The 25,167-nt window shown below is 42.1% G+C and overlaps 1 protein-coding gene across 2 annotated transcripts in view; it reads right to left on the reverse strand.

Moving 5' to 3' along the window:
- Positions 1-22,013, reverse strand: part of Dmc1 (DNA meiotic recombinase 1) — a 43,570-nt gene extending 21,557 nt beyond the window's left edge. For both annotated transcript variants that reach the window (XM_051159338.1, XM_051159337.1), the window contains exons 1-8: positions 21,911-22,013; positions 19,081-19,164; positions 18,047-18,091; positions 16,194-16,340; positions 13,168-13,250; positions 7,663-7,715; positions 6,540-6,581; positions 3,104-3,176 (exon numbers count right to left, since the gene is read on the reverse strand). In XM_051159338.1, the coding sequence (XP_051015295.1) occupies positions 3,104-3,176; positions 6,540-6,581; positions 7,663-7,715; positions 13,168-13,250; positions 16,194-16,340; positions 18,047-18,091; positions 19,081-19,131 (494 nt within the window). In that variant the 5' untranslated portion in view covers positions 19,132-19,164; positions 21,911-22,013. The remainder of the gene's footprint in view (positions 1-3,103; positions 3,177-6,539; positions 6,582-7,662; positions 7,716-13,167; positions 13,251-16,193; positions 16,341-18,046; positions 18,092-19,080; positions 19,165-21,910) is intronic.
- Between the last annotated feature and the right edge of the window lie 3,154 nt (positions 22,014-25,167).

Consider the following 25,167-nt stretch of genomic DNA (forward strand, 5'->3'; position numbering starts at 1 on the left):
TTTGTTCTCAGCTCTATAAAAATAGACTTATTCTAGAACATTAATGTCACTGAGTTATAATTCAAGTCACTTCAAATTCTTCACTGGCTAAAAATGAAATAGCTTAACATTCAACTAATGTGTGGCAAAAGAAGAAGATACATTTGACTACATGAAGCGTCAAATCAAAGCAGTTTTTGTTGTTGTTTGCTTTTATACATCTTCTTCTAAAGGAGTTGGTAGTTTTCTGAAATTAGTAAATTCTTATGGAGGCAAATCTATATTCCTCCAAGGTACACTGGAGTATGCCAATACTCAGTAACAGGTTAAGTTACAGAAAGTAATGAACACTTTGTTCTGTGGTCCTTCATGACTAACAATGTTGCAAGTAAAATGAAGAAACAAAAAATGCCTGTCTGCAGTTTCACTTTTGTTTGCATTTTATAAAATACCAGCTATTAGCTGCTTAAAAGCAAGGCCATCTTTTCTTTTATTTCCTTCCTTCCTTCTTTTTTTCTTTTGTTTTGGGTTTGTTTGTTTGTTTTGAGACAAAGATTTCTCTGGCATAACCCTATTTGTCCTGGAACTCACTCTATAGAACAAAGCTGGCCTCAAACTTGGGAGATCAGCCTGCCTCTGCCTTCTGAGTGCTTCAATTAAAGGTGGTTCCTCTAGCTGGACAGGATGGCACATACCTTTAATCCCAGCACTCAGGAGGCAGAGGCAGGAGGATGGCTGTGAGTTCCAGGCCAGCCTGGTTAGTCCAGTACAGCCAAGGCTACACAGAGAAACCTTGTCTCGAAAAACCAAAAAGAAAAAAAATATATCAAGAGACAGCAGTATGGTTGAGATACTGCAAGAGAATAGCATGAGAGATTTCCCTCCTGAATTCTTTTTTTCTTTCTTTCTTTTCTCTCTCTCTCTCTCTCTTTTTTTTAATAAGACAGGGTTTCTCTGTGTAGCCTTGGCTGTCCTGGACTCACTTGTAGACCAGGCTGGCCTCGAACTCACAAAGATCTACCTGCCTCTGCCTCGCAAGTGCTGGGATTAAAGGTGTGCGCCACCATGCTCGGCTTTCCCTTTCACTCCTAACTATTCTTTTCCTGTCTTGATAAAATCTAGATTGCTAATCAGCAAGAGCTATTCCTCCCTCTCTGAAGATGATCACATTCTTCCTGAACCTACTGAATTCTAGCTGAGCCCCTCTTGTTACAGCACTAAACATCCCACCCTTCTTTCCCAAGGTAAGAAGCTCTGCCAGGGACTTCTCATGCCCAGATTTCTCATCATTCTACAAATAGTTCTTGGCTTGTTTTCCCCTCACAGGAGTATTTTTGATAATAAATTCTACAATATTTTAGGAAGGCCAAGATTTTCTGAATTGAGTAATTATACAAAATCAGAAAGAGCAGGCTTTGATATAAGAGGTTTAACCATTTGTATGATTCAGTAAGACTATGACATGGGGATGGAGGGAGCAAATACCCTGTAGGATGGAAAGCAACATATGGATTTTACTATGGCCAGCCAAGCCTACAGTCAGAAGAGAACAAAGCAAAGGCACTTCAGACATGTCAGGTCTGTTTTTACAACCCTGATCATCTTCCTGAAGGTAGTACTTAAAAAGGTCCTACAGCAATACAAAAGCAAGATGCTCTGGGGATATAAGGCCTTGATAACAACACAAAAATTTTTATAGCCTAAAGAATGTTCATGTACAATAATTTTCCAATTTTTAACAACAAAACATATTTAGCATGATGGGATCAGACTGGAACATTCTCATCTCTTTGTCTCTAGCTAAAACAATGGTGAGAAGCTGGGAGTGGTGGTGCACAGGCAGAGGCAGGTGGATCTCTGAGTTTGAGGACAGCCTGGTCTACAAAGAGTCCAGGGCAGCCAAGGCTACACAGAGAAACCCTGTCTCAAAACAAAAACAAAAACAAACCCAAAAAAACAAAACAAAACAACTCATGGTGAGAAATAAGCCTGATGAATGGTGAAGCAGGCTGGGCTTCACTGTAAAATGGTTTAATGAAGCTGTGCATGCAGATCTTACATCTTCTGAACCGAGTACCTCCTCAGACCAGTGTTTCCATCCACCTTACACATTTCCTAACACCTTGCAAGGTGTTTCCATCACCCCAGACTCCATTGTAATGTCCCTGGAACTAATAATTCCCAACTCCAGTGATCTTTCTCATCTGCTCTCTTTTCCCATTTGCTTGCCTTCCACAGACTTCCTCCTTCGTCTGTACATTCATGTTAGCCCTCTTCACAAATACAAGCACACATCAAAGTTCTGAGTTTTCTCTACCCTCTCTTTAGTTAGCTTACCCGCATCTCTGACTCTACCCTTTCCCCAGCATTTCCCAGTGTCTTCTGTACATCCTCCTGCCTCTTATGTTCAACACTGCCAAGAAACATTGGTTGGCTCAGAGTGGCTTCTCAAGCTGCACCCTCCTTTGTCTGGACAGTTTCTCTTGCAAATGTTCCCTGGTTTGTTTGTTTGCTTGCTTGCTTTTTGAGACAATGTTTCTCTGTGTAACAGTGCTGGGTTGTGCTAGAACTCACTCTGTAAACAAGGTTAGCCCTGAACTCACAGAGAGCCACCTGCCTCAGCCTTCCCAGTGTTATGTGATTAAAGGTGTGTGCTACCATGCCTGGCTTCTTTTGGTTCTTATTGCTTTCAACCTACATAAAGTTTCCATTTTCCTAGATTTTTGAAAAAATATCTAATTGATATCCATCATCTGGTTTCAAAGCCCTTCATGTCTTAGACCCAAATCACCTTTCTGGTTGAGTATTCTGGAATATTTTCATATCAGTTAAACTGCTGTGTCCTCTGTGACCCAAACTGCTCTGACCTTTTCCTTCTGTACACTTAAGCTCTTCCCATCTTTCCTTCTATTTGCGGCAAAATCTTTGGATATGAAGTTTTAAGAATCATTAACATACAATTTCATCTCATGTATTTGTTTTGTCATTTTATATTAAACCATGTTGAGGTATATATAGATAAGTAAATCAAATAGCGATGTGAGCACATATATCAATGCATTCTCCTTTGTACTAACATCACTCTACCACACTGCCTTAGGATTTGTTTAAATAAAAGGGTTACAAAGTATTTTCTGTATCAATGAAGATAATCTTTCCTCCTGAGTAGCCGCCTGCTCCTGGAAGTTGAGCTGTCACTAGGAAAGAATTAAAAATCAATATTAACAAGAATGAATAAAATTTGCAGAAATAAATACATAAATTAACATTAAGTTTATGTTGGTTGCTATGCTGGTAAACTTAGCAAAGAACAATGATCTTTTGGCTTCTAAAAAGATTGCTATATTTCCACCTCAGTAACCAATTGTAAAATAAGTACTCTGCCAGGATGTGGTGGTGTGAATAGGTATAGCCTTATTGGTGGACGTGTGTCACTGTGGAGGTGGGCTTTGAAGTCATATATGCTCTTGCTATACCCACTGTGACATGCAATCTCCTTCTGCTGTTTGTGGATCAAGATGTAGAACTTAGCTAGGCACGGTGCCACACACCTGTAATCCCAGCACTCTGGGAGGCTGAGATAGGAGGATCTCTGTGAGTTTGAGGCCAGCCTGGTCTGCAAAGCGAGTCCAGGACAGCCAAGGGATACACAGAAAAACCCTTTCTTGACAAATAAAAAAAATCAATGCCCCCCCCAAAAGATGTAGAACTTTCAGCTCCAGCACCATATCTGCCTGCATGCTGCTATACTTCATGCCATGACGATAGTGGATTAAACCTCTGAACCTGTAAGCCAACCTCAATTAAGTGTTTTCTTTTATGAGTTGCCATGGTCATAGTGTCTCTTCATAGCAATAGACCCTAACTAAGATAATAATTCAACTGAGAATTTCAACATCTACCATAGTAGGAAATATTTGTCAATGTTAATTCTCCCAAATAGAATTTAAATGTCAAAGCTGGGCGTGGTGGCGCACGCCTTTAATCCCAGCACTTGGGAGGCAGAGGCAGGCGGATCGTTGTGAGTTCGAGGCCAGCCTGGTCTACAAAGCGAGTCCAGGATGGCCAAGGCTACACAGAGAGACCCTGTCTCAAAAAACCAAAAAAAAAAAAAAAAAAAAAAAAAAAAAAAAAAAAAAGAATTTAAATGTCACTAATTTTACTTTTATAACAAGCATAAATATAATTCATGCTAAATAACTTATTTTAGTTACCTTTCAATTATTGTCAATATTTGATGCATTTACCTTGCATGAACTATGTATATATATATATATATGTATGTATGTATATTGTAGGCATGTGTACCTGATCCTATCTGTGTGCACATGTATGTCCAATTTCTGTGAGACAGCATCTCCCCTGCCTCCTTTCTTCCCCCAACAGAGTTCTTTTTTCCCCCAATAGAGTTTTTCTGTGTAGCTCTGGCTGTCCTGGAACTCAGTAGACCATCTCCACAGACATGCCATTGCATCATGTATCTCTAATATATATATATATATTTGGGGTTTTGTTTGAGACAAGGTCTTAGCTTTGGCTAAACTGAAACTTGCTGTGTAGATCAGGCTGTCCTGGAACTCAGAAATCCACCTGCCTCTGCCTCCTAAGTGGGATTAAAAGTATGCATTACCAAGCCTGGAGAGATAGCATCTCTTTTTGTTTGTTTGTAGACAGGGTTTCTCTGTGTAGCCTTGGCTGTCCTGGACTCCTTGTAGACCAGGCTGGCCTCAAACTCACAGTGATCCACTTGCCTCTACCTTCCTGAGTGCTGGGCACCACACTAGGCTAAGACAACATCTATTATTGAACCTGGAGCTTATTGATTTTGCTAGATTAGTTGGCTGGCAAACAAGCCTAGGAGTCTTCCTGTCTCAGCTTTCCCACCACTTGGAGTATAGATATATGCTGTTGTGTCTAACATTTTACAATAGTGCTACGATGCAAACATAGGTCTTCACAGTTATGTGGCAAGTACTTTTCTCAGCTGAGACATTTCCCCAACCCAAGCATTTTCTTTTTTCATTTTTATTTATTTATTTATTTATTTTTGGTTTTTCAAGACAGGGTTTCTCTGTGTAGCCTTGGCTGTCCTGGACTCGCTTTGTAGACCAGGCTGGCCTCGAACTCACAGCAATCCGCCTGCCTCTGCCTCCCGAGTGCTGGGATTAAAGGCATGCGCCACCACACCCGGCGCATTTTCTTTTTTTAAAAAAGGCAGGTTCTCATGTATTCCAGACTGGCATCTAACCTACTATGTAGCTAAGGATGACCTTGAACTCTGATCTACCTCTCCAGAGCTAAGATTATACTGGCTTGAGGTGGTTTATACAGGGCTGGGGACTGAACCCAGGGCTTCATGTATGCTACACACAACTCTATCAACTGAGCTACATCCCCAACTCATATGTATTATACTGCAGTAGTCAACATAAAGAGTTACTTCACACTAGGCACATTATATCATTTACTTTTTAAAACTCCCCCCAAGATCTGGCACTAATATTATTTCAGTTTAAATGTGAGGATGATTAGAAAAGTAAAGCAACCTGCCCAGTCATACAGCTGTAAGTGGTATAGCCAGGACATTCTGATTCTAGAATATTGCCCACTTTTCACTTTTTCTTGTGTGTGTGCATTTATGTGTTGTGCTAGCTCGTGTGTATGCATGCTAACGTATGTTAGAGTGCACATTAGAAACACTTTTAACTACTTTTCATGTCCCTTTTATTTAAGTAAAAGAAATGCAAATAGAATCTTTCTAAACAAGAATTTATTGTTTATTTTGTTTTAGAAAAATTACATATTTACTTAGTTTAAAAATTTATATTTGCCATATGCGGTAGTATATACCTTTAATCTCAGCATTTAGGAGGCAGAGGCATGCAGATCTCTCTGTGGGTCTGGTCTACACAGCAAGTTTCAGTTCAGCCACAGCTATGTACATAGTAAGACCTTGTCTCAAAACAAACAACACCTCCCCAATTATACTTATTTATGCATCTATTAATTTTAGGGGCACATGATGCAATGGCATGTCTGTGGACGTCAGCAGACAACTTGTGGGAGTTGACTCTCTCTCTCCACCATGTGGGTTCTAGGGATCAAACTCAGTTTCTCAGGCTTGGCGGCAAGTGCTTTTATCTACTGAGCCATCTTGCTAGGCCACAAACTTAATTTTGCTCCTTCCTTTGGATAGAATATACCTCATGGACAGTATTCTAGTCATCAACAAATTTTATGTCTTTGCTGTACTTTTAAAAAACACAGAAAAGATGAATAGGAAGAATTTGACACACTGGGTGCCTCTCCTGTCTATTCACTCACAAACCACTTTCCTTCCCTGTACTTCCACCCAGATGGTCATAGCACAGGACTGACAACAGGACCTCAAACACACATTCCAAAACACCTGTGTAACAATGGACTGTTTACTTAACTTCTTGAGCTTCTGTTTCCTTGGAAACTGATAAGTCTGTGTAAGACCATGTAAAGTGCTGCGGAGCTCTAGTGAGTGAATGTTCTATCACTACCACTGTGTTGGCTTTTGGATGTGTGCTTACCACAGAGGGTATGAGACAGCTGAGTTTTTCCAGTACGAAATTCTGTGAAATTTAGAAAAAGGAACTTTTAGAAAAGTATATTTACTATTTAGACATTTTCACTAAATAAGCAAGCAAAAACAACACTGCATAGGGTTAGGAATATTGCTTAGTGGTGGAGCACTTGTCTAAAATGCCCAAGGTCCCGGATTCAATCTCCCCTACACAAAAGAGTTCACGCCTTTCTAACTGTCAGATCTTGTATGTAGGAATACCAAAAGTGAGAGAGGAAAAGAAATTCACACGCCCCCACAACAAAACTGTTTAGGTTTCAGACCTGACCACAGGAAGGACACCCAGGCTCCTTCCCTGTGCTAAGGTCCTCAAGGAAAAGCTGCTGTGACCTGGAACGGGGGCGTCCCTAGTTGCCAGCAGAAGCAGATGTTCTCTATAGGAAAACTTCCCTACTCATCACCGAGGTCCACTGAACTCAGCTTACATTTTTTAAAAATTCATAAACAATATACAATAAGAGAAATCATTAAGATTGAGTCAATAGAAATAATTAAAACCAGATTTACTTCAAGAGAAATAGTAACAACAGAACATTTAGTTCTCTAAGACTGTTAATATTGGATTGTCAAGATTCAGGATGTAAAACAGCTGTGTATGGATTACTTGTAAAAATGTAGTATAGAGGCCAGGTGTGGTGGTGCAGGCCTTTAATATTAGCACTTGGGAAGCAGAGGAAGGTAGCTCTTTGTGAGTTCCAGGCTGGCAGTGCCACACAGTTAAGACACACACACATGAAAATGCACTCATGTACATATCATATTATATGTGCTATAAATTGAAAAAATATTTATTCTCTATTCATGGAATATTCAATAGTCTTTTGAGGGAATAAAGAAAAATTTCAATTTCTTTCTATAGTAATCAGAGATGAATGGAAGAAAAATGTCAGCAAATATGCTAAGGTTAGTATATATTTTCATTTTAGCATAGAATGATCCTGTAATATAATAAATTATACTTCATCAAAAGTTCCTAAATAGGAACTTACTTATTATTTTTTGCTTAATTACATATATATTCACATATAAACATATATCATTCCATATGTAATCATTAAGGTTCTACCTACCTCCAAAAGCTTCTGTAATTGCCATACTTTCAATGCCACCACCTAGTAATTTGCTGAAAACAGATATAAAGTATTGGTGATAGAGTATAAATACAAGAAAGATGAGCCAGGCACAGCTGTGCACACCTGTAATCCCCGCACTTGGGAAGGTACAGGCAGGCTATCTCTGTGAGGTCGAGGCCAGCCTGGTCTACAAAGTGAGTCCAGGACAGCCAGGGCTACACAGAGAAAACTTGTCTTTAAAAAATAAAAAAGGAAAAGAAAGAAAGAAACAAGATGAGCTGAGTGTGGTGGCACATGCCTATAATCTTAGCACTAAAGATGCAGAGGAAGGGGTCTCTCTGTAGGTTCTAGGCCAGCTTGGTCTACATAGTAAGTTCTAGGATAGCTAGGACTATGTAGAGAGACTGTGTCTTTAAAACAAAAAACAAAAAAAGGAGATGAAATTTGTATCATTAGTAACATATCATCTGTCTATCTACATAACAAGAATAGGAATTCAGAGTTGAAAGAAATGACACTAATTGTTTACTGTGTTAACAATTCTACTGTGGATGGGCAGGCAGATGAACAAAGCAATTTATAAACCCTGTTTTTACTTCTGAGTATCAATAATAAATGAGTCAGCAAGGCTTTATGTCCCTTGTTCTTTTGAACTGGAATTTAAAAGGTTTGTTAGTTTTATTTTGTGGTGATAGGGATTGAACCAGAGTCTTATACATGCTAAGAAAACCTGAATTATACACCACACAATGGTCTTGACACTAATCAAATTTCTCAAATTATACATAGATAATCTCTCTCTCTCTCTCTCTTTCTCTCTCTCTTTCTCTCTCTCTCTCTCTCTCTCTCTCTCTCTCTCTCTCTCTCTCTCTCTCTCTCTCTCCAAAACAGGGTTTCTCTGTGTAGCCTTCGCTGTCTTGGACTCACTTCGGAAACCAGGCTGGCCTTGAACTCACAGTGATCTGCCTGCCTCTACCTCCCAAGTGCTGGGATTAAAGGCATGCACCACCACCATGCCCGGCCATAGATAATATTTCTAAAAGTTAATTAATATTCAATTTTTGAGACACAGTCTCTTTATGTAGACCAGATTGGCCTGGAACTCACTATGTAGGCCAAGATGACGTCTAACTCACAGAGATCCACCTACCCTGCCTCTGAAGAGCTGGGATTAAATGCATGTACCACTATGCCCAGATTTCATTTTTAATATGCTCAGGAACATATGAAAGACACATTATAAGGGTCCAATGATTGTCATTACTGGTTTTATCTCACATAAACAAAAATTTAGGCAGAACCTGTCAGAAAAGAAAATGTATGCTGGGCGTGGTGGTGCGCGCCTGTAATCCTAGCACTCAGGAGGCAGAGGCAGGTGGATCTCTGTGAGTTCGAGGCCAGCCTGGTCTACAAAGCGAGTTCAGGACAGCCAGGGCTACACAGAGAAACCCTGTCTCGAAAAAACCAAAAGAAGAAGATGAAGAAGGAGGAAGAGGAAGAGGAGGAAGAGGAGGAGGAGGAGGAGGAGGAGAAGAAGAAGAAGAAGAAGAAGAAAATGTTCAAAGATAGTATGCTGGTTGATTTTTGTCATCTTGAAACAAACCTAGACATAGCGGAGAAGAGGAAATCTTAATAGAGAAAATGCCTCCACCAGAGTGGCCTATAGGCAAGTCTGTAGGGCATTTTCTTGACTTATGATTGATATGGGAGAGCCACACCCACTGTAGGCGATATTATTCCTGGGCAGGTGACCCTGGGTATTATAAGAAAGCAAGCTGAGTAAGCCATGGGAAATAAGCCAGTAAGAAGTACTCCTCCATGGCCTGGGCTTCAGCTCCTGACTCCAGGTTGAGGTCTTGAGTTCCTGCTCAAACTTACGTCAGTGATGAAGTGTGACCTGAGGGTTCTGAAAGTGGGGGGACAAAGTTAGGAGGATCTCTGTGAGTTTAAGGCAGGCCTGGTCTGCATGGTGGATTCCAGGACAAGCTATACAGATAGACTCTATTTCAGACAGCCGGAGAGAAAGGAGTGGGGGATTGTAAGATGAAATAAACCCTTTTCTCCCCAAGTTGCTTTTGGTCATAGTGTTTTATGATAGCAATAGAAACCCTAACTAAGAGAGATATTTTATATATATACAATGTTAACAGCTGCCAGGTTTTGACAGCTTATATTTAATTGGTAACATGGTGTTTTAGTGCATTTAATATTCTCAATATGAGAAGAACTAATGAAATTATGATCTCATTCATCTATCATTAAATGCAGTGTGTGTTGCTGTACTGAGACCTGGTAGGAGCACTTAAAAAACCTCTGTAGTTTCTGTTAGCATGTGTTTGGGGAGACAATCACAAATCAGATAAAGATTAAGAGAATAGATTTATATTTGTCTAAGTAAGACAGCAATTTAAATGAGGACTCTGCTGACTTCAATTAAGAAAAAAAAGGGGGGGGGCTCAAGAGATGGCTCAGTGATAAAGAACACTTGCTGCTCTTGCAGTGGGCTGGGTTTTGGTTCCCAGGACCCACATGGTGGCTGTTGCAGGATATTTGATCCCATTGTGATCTGTGAGATTGTGAACTGTAAAACCCGTTTTTGTCTGGTGCAGTTGAGCGCTAACCCACACCTTTAATCCAAGAGCTCTCTATACACAGGATTTTAAAAAGTTAACCCTAGATCAAGAGTCAGAGCAAGGAACCAGCTGACAGGGACTAAAGAGTAGCAGGGACTTTGAGTTGACAGGTATTTAAGACAGTGTGTAGAAGTAGAAGAAGCTCTTGGGCTTTTAGCTCTTAGCTCTTTAGCTCTTAGCACTTGAGCTCTTGAGCTCTTGAGCTCCTTGGCCTTAGGCTTTTGAGTTAGCAAGCCTTTGGCCATGGGTTTTTTAGCCTTTACCTACTGGGCTGTCAGCTGATCTAGTGAGTCTTTTGTGCCTTTTCCATCTGTATATCAGCTGAGTAGGAAGGTCAGCTGGGTGCTGTCTCTGCCTCTCTGAGCCAGCAAGGTTTCACCCCAGCATCTGGCTCCTGAGTCTTTATTGGTAAAAATCGAATGTTTTGGACTTTCCTTTAAAACAGTAGGTGACTCACAACTATCAGTAATGATACCCTCCTCTGGCCCCCATGGGATAAACACTCTCAAACATACAGCAAAATAAAAAACATTAGACACTGTCATAAATAATCAGAAAAGGACATGGACTACAAAATCATCCCATTAGGACAGAAGGCCCTTAGGCATCTTGTAAGTCAGGTGACTATTAAAGAATTCACAAGCTACTTTTCATCTTGAGAAGAATCACCCTGAAAATGCATAGCTTTGAAAAATATCAGACAAAATTTCTGGTATTTATGCAATGTTGAGAAGCTAAAAAACAAACAAACAAACAAAAAAACTAACCCTAAAACTTACCTGTGAAGGCAACTCAAATTATTTGAGAAAATAAAATGGTTTCCTTTGTAAAACTCAGGAACATTTAGAACTAGGTGCAGAAAAAAATAATATATTTTTAAATAAAGATTTGTTTAGAGCTGGCTGTGGCAGCACATGCCTTTAATCCCAGCACTTGGGATTGCTGGCAGATTGCTATGAGTTCAAGGCCAGCCCAGTCTACAAAGTGAGTCCTGGACAGCCAAGGCTACACAGAGAAACTCTGTCTTGGAAAAAAAAGATTTATTTATTTATTATGTATACAATGTTCTGCTTGCATGTGTGCCTGCAGTCCAGAAGAGGACACAAGATTGCATTATAGATGGTTATAAATCACTATGTGGTTGCTGGGAATTGAACTCAGGACATCTGGAAAAGAAGACAGTGCTCTTAACCTCTGAGCCATCTCTTCATCCCCCAAAATAACATTTTAAATCTAGAAAGATTTAAACAGACACAAGTCAAACCTACAGATTACTATTTGGTATTTGAGAACAGTAACTGAACATTTATGAATGCCTAACTAACTACACATCTAAAATTATTAGACTTAAAAAGATATTTACATTGGAAGGAAGATCTTGCTTTCTTGGGGTAGAGGATGGAATACAGAGCTTTGCAACTGCTATGTGGGCCACAGGTGGGGGGCACCTTGGTTTTCAAGGCATGGTTTGTCTGTGTAGCCTCAAACTCAGAGATCCACCTGCCTCTGCCTCCTGAGTGCTGGGATTAAAGATTTTACTAGTTAGTAATTAGACAAAAGCCATGTGTGGTAGTGCATGTCTGCAATCTTAGCATTTGGGAGGCTGAGACAGAAAGATGGCAAATTCAATTCATCCTGGGTTACATTATGAGACCCTGGCCTCAAAAAAACAAAACAAAACAAAAAACTCATCCATAAGACAGTTGGAAATTGAGGTCTCAGGAAGATAATTGGTGGCAAGGAATTAGTAGTTTTAGGCATAGGAGGGACGATGTGGTGGTGTTAGGAATGAGCGCCCTGGACTGTGCACTTAGGATTGGTTTGGGTCTAATAAGGAGCTTAGACTTCACAGTCTTCAGCCTTTGGTCCTAAATCTGCCCCTCCTGCAAGTCCCTATTAGTGGTCTATATTTCCCTGATCTTCAGGCCTAAAATCTAGGCATCATCCTTGGTATCCCTGATTATACTACATTAGCAAGCCTTGCCTGTTCTGCTATTAAAAAGTAAACCACTTTATTTCATAGCTTCTTTCATAAATATATTATAATTACAGGCTCTAGGGGGAGAAAGTCAGAGAAAAATCTATAAATTAATGTATATATAAAAAAAATAAAGCTGAACTCAGTGGCCCCAACTGCTTGGAAGCACAAAGGTCACTTGAACCCCTGTATTTAACATCAGCCTGGATAATCTAATGAGACCTAGTTTAAAAAAATAGATATATGGCCTGGCGTGGTGGCACATGCCTTTAATCCCAGCACTTGAGAGGCAGAGGCAGGTGGATCTCTGTGCATTCAAGGCCAGCCTGGTGTACAAGCAAGTCCAGGTCAGCCAGGACTACAAGAGAAAACCTGTCTTGGAAAAAAGAAATATGAAATACCTGCGGGGGGAAACACATTATAATCAATTAGGAGAAAATGACAATATATATCAAAAATCATAAGACTAAGTAAAAAGGTAACCAGAACTGCCCTTGCTGAAGAGTAAGACCTATAAGACCTAGGAAAATTATTTCTTTTAAAATATTCAATCTAACAACTGGTTTTTAAGTAAACCCAAAGTGGGAAATGAAATTTTCTTTATCAACAAAGATGGAAAGAAAGGAAATGTAAGCAGATTTTTCAAGTCATAGATAAATAAAGGCTAAATTTAAAATGACTTATGAGTATAAACTCCTTAAAAGAAATGTAATCTGCTTCTACAAGCAGCCTGGAATTTGCCTCACATTCACCTTGGAACAAAAGACTATAAACTCCTTCAAAGGAAGAAGCTACTTGTACCCACAACAGTGAAAATCATGATGAGACAGAGGAAAAGAAACATGGACTCCAAAGGTTGTACTTAGTGGTAATGAAAATTGAGATACACACTCAAATTCCTGACTCCCAGTAGTGATATGGAAAACCATCCTCCTCTTTTCGCTGTATTCAAAAGCAGTTAGGAATCCTGGTTCCTAAAGAAAGACAGTGGAGAGGTTAGAAAATAATATATGATGATTGAAATGCCAGTTACCTCCCAATACTACATGCTCAGATATCAAGGTTATTTCTATTTCTATATGCTCTTCTTTGAAGACTGTACCAGAACATGGGCAAAAACACAGGCTTGAGGCTGGAGAGATGACCCAGTGATTAAGAGCTCTTGTTTCTCTTGCAAAAGACCGGGGTTCAGTTCCTAGCACCCAATGGTGGCTAGCAACTATCTGAAACTCCAGTTCCAAAGGATCCATCGCCCTGTTCTGTTCTCCATGGACACTGCATGCACATAGTGTACAAACATACATGCAAAACACTCATACACATAGAATTTTTTTGTTTGTTTAAAAAGGCTTTAGCATCATCTCACATTCTTATTAAGTCAATGACATAGGGTACCTGCTGCCATTCAGTATCGACTGCTTTAGGTCTCATATGGACAGTAATAGTGTGTCTTTAGAGGGCAGCCTCGCAGAACACAGGAAAGACATTCACGGTGTAAAACAGAAGAGCATTTTACTGAATGAGTCAACTGATCTCATTCAATAGCATCATTTTTCTCCCAGTTATAGACTTTTTATTTTTTTATTTTTTGGTTTTTTGAGACAGGGTTTCTCTGTGTAGTCTTGGCTGTCCTGGACTCGCTTTGTAGGCCAGGCTGTAGTCCTAGACATCTTAAGGATCCCAGAAATTATAGTTTTCACTATTCATGTGACAATGTCTTTACATGGCAGATGCATCATTCATGCATGTATCAGTCATTTGCTAAATTAACAATCTACAGATGATGTAGTGATGAACAGTGAAAATGGACTCTAATGCAGCCAGTTATGTTTCTTTGTTATTACATGCTCTTGACGTGGTGCTTTCTGTTGTTGTTGTTGTTGTTGTTGTTTGTTTTACAAGGCAAGGTTGCTCTGTGTAAGCCCTGGCTGTCCTGGAATTTGCTCTGTAGATGAGTTTGGACTCCAACTCACAGATCCACCGCCTTTGCTTCCCAAGTGCTCGGGTTAAAGGTGTGTGCTACCACCACCACGCTACCTTCTGGCTTGCATTACATGAATTCTGGGGACTGAACTTAGGTTCTTGTACTTGCAAAGCAAAAGTTTACTGACTGAACTATCTCCCTAGCCCTGAGTCTCGTATGTGTGTGGTGTATGTACACATGCTTATAATTATGCATGTAAAGGCATCCTATGTCTTCCTCTATTACTCTCCACCTTGTTTTTCAGACAAGGTCTCTACCAGAGCCGGAAGCTTAGTTTTGGCTAGGCTTGCTGGCCAGCGAGCTCTGGGAGCCACTTCTCTCCATTCCCTAGGGCTGCGCTTGCAAGCACAAACAGCCACATTTAGTTTCTACATAGCTGCTGGGGATTTGAACTCAAGTTTTCTTGCCTACATAGCAAATATTCTTACTCACTTAGCCATCTTCCCAGCCATAAATTTCACTATTCAAGAAAAAACAAAAGAATACCTTTTCTGTATCCAGAGTCTTTTCTTTCTTAGCTAAGGCTGGGCCTGTGCTAACTCTTCCCTCCCTGAAGTTCTTCAGAGTTTAAGAACCACTGTCATGACAGGCAGTGGTGGCACACGCCTTTATTCCCAGCACTGAGGAGCCAAAGGCAGATAGATCTCTGTGAGTTCCAGGGCAGCTTGGTCTACAGAGTGGGTTCTAGGACAGCCAGGGCTACACAGAGAAACACTGTCTCAAAAAAGTAAACACACACACACACAAATGAGTAGAAGCTAGAAAGTAGTAGTTTCCCAAAACTGTGCATTACTGTAGAACTTCCTTAGACATTCCAAAAGTTCAGGAAGCAGCCTCTAGATGCCATGTCTTAGTAGGTCCAGAACAGAGCAATTGGGCCAGGAATACCAGTAGTCACCTGGGTTCTCTCCAAGTTCAAGACCACAAAACCACTTCCGTTACCTTTCTGTTTTGATGGCATTTCGGGTCCTGAAACCCACACATACCGTAGAGAAATAGAAAGCCTTGGACTTCTGTAGAGAGGGCTACTTGGGGACTACTTTCCGTTTATCTTTTTTGTTTGTTTGTTTGTTTTGCTTTGTTTTTCAAGACAGGATCTCTCTGTGTAGCCTTGGCTGTCCTGGACTCACTTAGTAGACTAGGCTGGCCTCAAACTCACAGCGATCCATCTACCTCTGCCTCGGGGACTACTTTCTGTACATTAATATTTCCCGACTGAAAACAGGGACCTTATGATCCCCAACACTCTACAGGAAAGCGTAGGTTAAAGGCTGTATGCTTTTCCCTGACAGCCTGATTGCTTGCATTCTGTGGGGTCACTAGAAGGTATAGGTTGTGAACTCAGTTGCCTCAGTGGACATATTCATGGCTATATTTACTCTACACACATAGACCCAATCCAGGACTGTCTTACTAATTGGCCTATACCAGGGGAGAGTAAATTCTTTAATACTGAGTTTCGGAGGAGCTATAGGCATATGTGAAAGGACAAGACAAACAAAGGAGGGGCAGGTAAAAGCAAACAAATGGCAGAGGATCAAAAAGCCAGAGTAAGTATAAAGGCAAGTTTTAGTAAAATAGTCATCTTCAATAATATTCCAAGTATCTTTAAAAAACAAAACATGTTTCTTTTTAGATTTTAATTACTTTAAAACTGTATTGTTAGGGGTGCACACCAGGATGCCTCTATCATGTGGTTCTAGGAATAGAACCCAGGGCCAGTCCATGTTCTAGGTATCTTAGTGCTCGCCTTCCAGAAGACGACTGGTGTGGCTTTGGAACTGAAGTAACGAGCAGGTAACATGGGGAGTATACTATATTGTGGTCTACCTTCAGGAACTTCAAGTTCCTACTATGGCTTCTAGTGTTCATGAGAAAAAGCAACACAGACAACTCTGCTAAGCTAAGACAGAAAAGAAGAAACTTGGCTTACAATTAGTTTGTTGGCTGCTTCTTTAATCTTTTCCACTTTGGCTTCTGAGAGCCCTTTAACATTGCAGAGGGCTCTTCTTGTTGTCATTTGTATTCCTTTAATGGTACAGATTCCTACAGACTTCAGTTTCTTAATATCAGCCATGTTCTGAAATAAAAGAATGGGCGTAGCAGATTGATAAAATGCCAGCCTAAAAGACTCCTCTACTATGTCATGAGCTTCATGTCCATCTCCTTCCATCATGATGCTAATTTTACACAAGGAACCAGGTGGAACCCACCCACTGCCTAGCCAAATGTTCTGGAAATATCAGAGTAGAGCATACCCAGCAGGTTGCCAAATGTTCTGGCTGTGCCCTGATTTTCCCAAGAATGTTAGTGAGACCATGGCAATGTAGCAAGGAATAAAACAGAGAAGTCTGTTGGTGGAAAAGCTAACAAATTTATCACACATTCACCCCCTCAGTTCAGCTCTTTCTTTCTACAGAACTTCATTACCAATATGTTCTCTACATTTTTCAAAGTTTTTTTTTCTTCTGCTCCCGAAGAACACAAATAACTATATCATCAAAAGACTGGGGTCCTCTCTTGCCTCTATGTTGTTGTGGTGGTGGTTTTTTTTGGGTTTGTTTGTTTGTTTGTTTTTCGAGACAGGGTTTCTCTGTGTAGCCTTGGCTGTCCTGGACTCCCTTTGTAGACCAGGCTGGCCTTGAACTCACAGTCATCTGCCTGCCTCTGCCTCCCGAATGCTGGGATTAAAGGCGTGCGCCATCACCACCTGGCTCTTGCCTCTATTTTTTAAAATCAACGGAAAGAGAATAATATGAAGATTTCAAAAGGCAACCTCAAAGCTGGGTCATGATAGTGCATACCTTTTAATCCCAGCAGAGAGAGGCAGAGGCAGAGGGATCTCTGAGTTTGAGGCCAGCCTGGTCTACACATTGAATTCCAGGACAGCCAGAGCTGCACAGAGAAACCCTGTCTAGAAAAATTGAAACAAAACAAAGCAAAAAAGACAACCTCCACAAACTTTTAACACCAATGATTGCTGTTGACATTCATACCCTTTGATAGTCTATAGCTCTGCCAACATGATTTACCCTGGTGACATGTGACAAATAGAATTTTCTGATTAGCTAATGTAAGATCTAGAGAAACAAAGGGGGATGGCTGTTTAGAGAAGCTCTGAACATCTCCAGCGGAACCAGTGGTTCTCAATCACTGGAAGTCCTCTACAGTATTTGGTTGTCCCAGGTAGAGAAGGACTGCCAGCATTAAATGCATGAATAGAGGCCAGATGCATGAATTCAGTTTGCTGTGACTACATACGAGCTGTAACTCCATGATTGCTCAGGGTAACACTAGTTGGTTGGGTTTTTTTTTCCAGGATTATTTCCAAGCATACTATAAACATACCAAGCCATTAGAGCAGTATGTGGAGTTTCATTATGACTGGGCCCTGGAGTGTGACTTTGATATTAGATTAACGTCAACCAGATCCATTCCAGCTTTGATGATGTCACTTTTATCTTAGCCAATATGTCCTTCTAACTCAACTGGTGAGGGTCTGCTTGGGCTTGTTGCTGTACAGGGCCACACCTCTGTCAGTCAGTTCCCCGTATTTATATTCTCCACAACTTTGGATTTGACTGCTTCTTGCTTCAGTCTCCTGGCTCCCTGGGGTCAGTTCTCATATAATGGGATAAAATTATCTGGAACATCAAGCATATTGCTAAACAACTTAAGACATATAGACACCCTCCTTCATCACACAATAAGGGATTATCCAGGGTTGGTAAGGAGGGCTGAGAAAATGGAACAGACTGTTTAATACAGTATTGAAAAGTTACTCACAATTCCATGTTTCTGTAACAGGTCAATGTCTTGAAACAAAGATTCCTAAATGAAATGAAATAGAAAGAATGGATTTTAGATCTTCATATCTAAATAAATGTTTCACACTTTTGAGAGTGACTAATACTGATTCACTACTCATTCCATAATCCTGCAATTCTGCTTTTCTAAACACTGAAGTGGAATCACCTTTTCAAACATGTTACATACTTAGAAAACATGTCAACAATAAAAGTTCTTTTGCAATGACTTCCATAACTAAAACACTGTCCAAAGCAGTGGAACAACATTTGAACCTATTTTTTTTAAGTGTTTACTTTTTTTTTGGTTTTTTTCAAGACAGGGTTTCTCTGTGTAGCCTTGGCTGTCCTGGACTAGCTTTGTAGACCAGGCTGGCCTCAAACTCACAGCGATCCACCTGCCTCTGCCTCTCAAGTGCTGGAATTAAAGGTGTGTGCCACCACGCCCAGCTCAAAAGTGTTTACTTGTGTGTGTGTGTGTGTGTGTGTGTGTGTGTGTGTGTGTGTGTTTGTTTCCTGTATGTATGTCTGTATACCCCATGCATGCAGTGTCCTCCGGGACCAAAAGAATCATCAGATTCCTTGGAATTAGAGTTTGTGATCATATGGGTGCTGAGAATCAGCACTCAGTTTAACAACTGCTCAGCCATTTCTTCGGCTCCTATTTGACCTATTTTATTTAATACAAATCTTGATATCCTTGCTCAGGACCAGTGTGCACAGGTAGGAATAAGTTGTTATTACTTTCATATGGGGCTGGAGATGTAACCAGTGGAAGAGCATTTGCTTACCAGTAAAAGGTACTGGGCTGGGTCTCTTCTACTCAAAAACAAACAAAAAACTTTCACACCAGTTGCTAAGTAGCTAAACTTAGTACCCTTTGCCAAAGAAATTGTTACACATTTATGTGTCTGTCTTATTTCTCCTTTTAGTTCCTAAAAACAGTAGCTTAAAAAACAAGGATTTTTGTGGAAAGGCTGAATGTCAACATAACTTTCAACATTCTAATAATACCTCCTCATCTTGGAATCCCGATTCTTCCTGTACAACTTGATCCTCTTTCATGTTGAAAGGAGAGCAGCAGAAAAATAATCAATTCTGAAAAAATAAGAAATATTACTTAAGAAGTTTGGGGGGTGGTGTACATGTGGTGTTTTGGGTTTGGTTTGGTTTGGTTTGGTTTTTTGAGACAGGCCTTCTCTGTGTAGCCATGGCTGTCCTGGACTTGATTGTAGACCAGGGTGGCCTTGAACTCACAGAGATCTGCCTGCCTCCGCCTCTGCCTGCTGAGTGCTGGGATTAAAGGCGTGTGCCATCATGCCCCACTTGAGTTAGGGTTTTTATTGCTGCTATGAAACACCATGACCAAAAAGCAAGTTGGGGAGGAAAGGGTTTTTTGTTTGTTTGTTTGTTTGTTTGTTTGTTTTGCTTATATATCTTAGGACACAGTCCACTGAGGAAAGCTAAGGCAGGAACTCAAACAGGACAGGGACCTGGGGGCAGGAGCTGATGCAGAGGCCATGGAAGAGTGCTGCTTACCGGCTTGTTCATCATCGTATAGAACCCAGGACCACCAGGCCAGAAATGGGCTGGGCCCACAATGGTTGGGCCCTCCCCAATCAATCACTAATTATGAAAACACCCTACAGCTGATCTTGTGGGAGCATTTTCTAATTGAGTTTCCCTCCCTTCAGATGACTCTAGCCAGGACATAAAACCAACCAGGACAATATTCAATGAAAACTTGAGTTTTTCGGTTTTTTGTTTTTTTTTGTTTGTTTGTTTTTCTTCCCAAGTAGGGTCTCTCTGTGTAGCCTTGCCTGTCCTGGACTTGCTTTGTAGACCAGGCAAGCTCACAGCAATCTGCCTGCCTCTGCCTCTCAAGTGTTGGGATTAAAGGCATGTGCCACGATGCACAGCTTTGTTTTGTTTTTTTTTTAATACCAGGATGCTACAGACATGATTGTGTACATTACAAAAGAATGTGGTCTGAATAATCTTGTTCTTGATGTATTGTTTCCTCTTTTTGTTTGTTTGTTTTTTGAGATGGTTTCTGTGTCGCCCTGGCTAGCTTCAAACTCAGAGATCCAAATGCTTCCTCATTGAATACCAAAGCCAGGTGTTGGAGGCCAGCACAAAGGAAACAAAGCACTAAGGTAGCAAAGAGCTGGGTATAAAAAACCCAACATTGCCTGGCATGGTGGCGCCTGCCTTTAATCCCAGCACTTGGGAGGCAGAGGCAGGTGGATCACTGTGAGTTCGAGGCCAGCCTGGTCTACAAATTGAGTCTAGGACAGCCAAGGCTACACAGAGAAACCCTGTCTCAAAAAACCAAGAAAAAACAAAACAAAAAACAACATATGGGCTGGAGAGATGGCTCAGAGGTTAAGAGCACGGGCTGCTCTTTCAAAGGTCCCGAGGTCAGTTCCCAGCAACCACATGGTGGCTCTAGACAGATACCTTCCTGTGGAGGGCAGGCTCACATGTGTGCAGAATACTGTATAAATAATAAATAAATCTTAAAACAAAAAACAAAGCCAGGCGTGGTGGCACACACCTTTAATCCCAGCACTCGGGCGGCAGAGGCAGGTGGATCGCTGTGAGTTCAAGGCTAGCCTGGTCTACAAAGTGAGTCCAGCAGAGCCGAGGTTACACAGAGAAACCCTGTCTCGAAAAAAACAAAAACAAAAATCAAAATCAAAAAACCCAACATACATACCCAAATACAAATACAAAAAAAAAAAAAAAGTATTTGAGTAGGCTCTTCTGGAATATATTGGGTTTTTATTTTATTTTTCTTTCAGTCTTTTTTGTTGTTGTTTTTGGTTTTGGTTTTTGGAGACAGGGTTTCTCTGTGTAGCTTTGGCTGTCCTGGACTCGCTTTGTAGTCCAGGCTGGCCTCGAACTCACAGCGATCTACCTGCCTCTGCCTCCCGAGTGCTGGGATTTAAAGGCGTGCGCCACCACCACCACCCGGCCTCCTTTCAGTCTTGAGAGAGGTTCCGCTTGGGGCCTTGGCTGTCCTGGAACTCCACATGTAGAACAGACTGGCTTCAGATTTGCAATGAATTTCCTGCCTCTGCCTTCTGAGGGTGCTTATACGGGCGTGCACGTATGTGAAGTTTACATAACTTGAAACTCCTGCCTCTCCTGCCCCTCCCTCCCAGGTCTGGGACCACATGCGTGCACAGCCCAAATTGCTGACCATCCTAACTGAGGAAAGCAAATCCCTCACCAAACACCCCTCGCCTTCTTTCCGGATAGTTCTGTTCGACCCACGGGCTGTGAACTCAGATCTGCTTTCCTAAGCTAGGATCACAGGGGTGCTCCCTCCCCAGGATCAGAAGCAGGGCGCAGGGGACGCGGGTGGGGAGCGGCAGGGGAAGGGGTGGGGTTTCGGGGACTGAGGAGGTGACAGAGGAAGGGGTTTCGGGGACTGGGGAGGGAAGGCGACAGGGGAAGGGGCTGGTGGGGGGGGGCAGAGCCTAAGTCAAAGGCGGTTGGAGGCCCACGGTCCCCTCAACGGGAGGCTGCCTGTGCCCCCAGGGCCTACATTTTGCCAGGCCGCAGTTCCCTTGTGACACGTCGGACTTGACTTACAGGAGGCTGCTAACGTCCTGAAAGCGCTACTACTACGTGCCTCACGGCCGAGGTGGAAGGCGACAGACACCAGGCCAAGCCCAACAACGACCAAGAATTACCACAGAAAGGGCACGCAGAGGAAGCGCTTTCTTCAAGGCTTTGAGTTTTCCTCAGTTTTTCCCGCACTTCCTCTTCTCACCACTCACCACCCCCACACTCGAACCCACAGTCTCCCCCGAGATATTCAAGGTGAATCCCTTACGACTCCTACTCGGGCTTTCTCGTCCAGTCCAGAATTCTAACTCGGACCCAGAACGCCGAGGCCGACAAGCCAGGCGTCGAATCGAGCATCTATGGGTTTGGCGCCAAATGAGGACCGGAAGAGAGCGCCTCCAATATAGGCGAGGCCCAGGCCGCGGGGCGGGGCTCAGGCCATGGGGCGGGGCTCAGGCTGCGGGGCGGGGCCCAGGCCGCGGGGCGGGGCCCAGGCCGCGGGGCCGGGCCCAGGCCGCGGGGCGGGGCGGTGTGGTGGTGGCCGCAGGGCAAGGGGCGTGGCTTGCTCCCGGTGGGTGGAGGTGAACGTGAGGGGCGGGGCGAGGAGGGGGCGGGGCAAAGGCTGCGTGGTGGACCGTGATCCAGATCCCCACAAGTCCCAGAGATGAGAAAGGACGGTAGTTAGTGGAACACGGACTCTGAGGAGAAGTTTGGGCTGGAGAACAGAGCCCAGGCGTCCTTTGGGGAAAGGATTTGCTGAGGCAGAGGGAGAGGACTCTAAGTTGGGGCGCTGAGCGGAGGAGACTGACCTGGGCCGGAGATGACAAGCGAAGACAGCATGGAGATCCTTTTCCCTCACCTGGGGCTGCTTGCATTCCAAACTTTCCATATTGGCTGCGTACTCAAGGCTTCTCATTCTTCTCCTCCTACCTCAGCGTTTGCTGCCTTCTCTTGTGGGATGGAGAGTAATTTTCTTTGTCCTGACGTGGCTCTAAATAGTCTATAGAAACCCAACAGATTTTAGTTCCGTTTTAAATAGGAACCCTGGGCCAGCCATGACGCCAGCAGGGCCATCTCTCCAGATTGCCTCCTTTTCCCCTTAAATGGAAACTGACTGTTGAGAGTCATGAAATGACCCAGCAGCACAGGCTAACCTCCATTTTCTTTCAACCTTCTTGATGGGATAAGTACCAAAACCACTGACACTCTGAAGGACATCGTCCTCTCCCATGGATAGTTTAAAGAGCCAACAAATGTTATAGCTCTTCAAAATTCTCTTCTTGAATGGAAATTGTCCATTTGAGAAGGAACCCTTGTGAATCCATCCAAAATACAGTAAGTTTGGGGCAACTTATTTGAAGATACCAACAGTATATGGGAGAGCTGCAAAGAGCACAGCAAGACGATTTAGGGAAATCCAACATATGTAGTTTGGTGTAGTGACAGCTGGGAGAGAGAAATGTTCATAATATTTGAAGGTTGTGTGCAGTACACTCAAAAGAAAGAAACCGAAATGAGCTTGGTAATGACAAATTCATGAAGTGAGGAGAAAGTTTTGTTAGGATGTCATACTGATAGTTCTGTGCAACTTTTTTTTTTTTAATGTTTAAAAACAGCCATAAACAGGGAGTGAAAAAGTACACCTACCAGTCAAATCAGGAAAAGTATAAAAAAAAAAAAAAAAAAAAAAAAAAAAGAGAGAGATTTCACATTCTCTAAGAGTTCTGAGCATCATGAAGGAGCAGTTTCGAGTTGATGAAGGCAATGAGTGAATGGTGTTGGAGTGACTAGGTAACCATCTGGAAGAAGATAAAATTGGAACCATACTTCACACCTTTTACCAAAATAAGTTCTAGATGGATAAAACAGAACAACATAAGAAAAGCACTAGGAAGCTGGGTGTGGTATCGCACGCCTTTCATCCCAGCACCCTGAGAGACAGAGGCAGGTGCATCTTTGTGAGTCTGAGGCCAGCCTGGTCTACAAATTGAGTTTAGGACAACCAAGGCTACACAGAGAAACCCTGTTTTGAAAACAAAAACGAGAAGAAAAGCACTAGAAGAAAACATGAGACCATTTATTTTTATAAGAAAAATGGAGGTTTTGTTTTGTTTTGTTTTTTGAGACAGGGTTTTCTGTGTAGCCCTGGATGTCCTGGAACTCACTTTGTAGACCAGCTCATCTGTAACTCAACAGAGACCCCCCCCTACCTCTGCCTCCCTGAATGCGTGTGCCACCACTGCCTGGCTGAAAAATATTTTCTTTAATCTAACATTTCATGTGCATGAGTGTTTTCCCTGCGTGTATGTACACCATGTGTGTCCCTGGTGTCAGTGAAGGTCAGAAGAGGGTGTCCGGTCCCCTGAACCACAGTTAGAGATAGCTGTGAGGCACTCTGTGGGTGCTGGGAATTGAATCTAGATCCCCTGAAAAAGCAGGGCATAGCACAAAACTCAAAAGCTATAGAAGACATTATTTTATGTATATGTGTGTGTGCCTGCATGTACATATGTGCACCAAATGTGTTGGTGCCGTTGAGGCCAAAAGAGACCATCAGATCCCCTTAGAAGTAAAATTACAGGTAGTCAGGAAGTGCTTTTAACTACTGAGCCACCTCTCCAGCTTATTGTTTATTTATTTATATTTATTTTTCCTCTCTAGCTTTTGATAAGACTATATTTAAAAAAAGAAAGAAATCAACCAGGTGTGGTGGCACATGCCTTTAATCCCATCACTTGGGAGACAGACAGAGGCAGGTGGCTCTCTGAGTTCAAGGCCATGTGGTGTACAGAGTGAGTTCCAAGACAGCCAGGACTACAAAGAAAAAGCCTGTCTCAAAAAAAACATAAATAGATAAGAAAAAGAAATTCAGCATGGCAGACGCTACTTTCCTATTTAAGATATGGGGGCCATAGTAAGCCACCTTTGTGTCAGTTAGTAGCCAGAGAATATGGCCTATTCTGGGGTGCGGACCTCAGGAATGACATCATTTTCGTATACATTTTAAAAAATAATGTCATTATGTATTCTAAAGAATTAGGAAAACAGGCAGCAGGATTCAAAGCAGGACCTGAGTCTTAAACCACTGCACTGCACTGCCCCTCTGTGGACAACCACCTTATAGCTAAATTGAGGGAACTGGAGATCTTTACACCAGGAGTCTATTGAATGTATATTCTTGGAGTTTCAAGAGCACAAATTTTAGAAATGCTTTGATAGACAACTAAAGAAAGGAGGTTCCTCACTCCCACAACCCAAAATAACTTGCCAGGCAGATCTTCCCTTAAGCATTTAATGCATTTAGTAAATGGGCATTGATTCCCACTGTGTGCCAGGCCCTGCACTGGACTCTCCGTGGTAGAGATTCATGGACAAGGTACCAATGCTCCTGAGGGCTGAGATAAGAGAAAGCAGACAGTTACGATGCTACCGGAGGGCACAATCCTCAGGTCTGCCCTCCCCGTTGCTCAGTTTCCTGTGAATAGCTTCATTTATCTACGGAATGGGAACCTTGTGGCTGAAAAA

Source organism: Acomys russatus, chromosome 17, assembly GCF_903995435.1.
Source record: "Acomys russatus chromosome 17, mAcoRus1.1, whole genome shotgun sequence".
In the NCBI taxonomy this organism is placed as follows: Eukaryota; Metazoa; Chordata; class Mammalia; order Rodentia; family Muridae; genus Acomys; species Acomys russatus.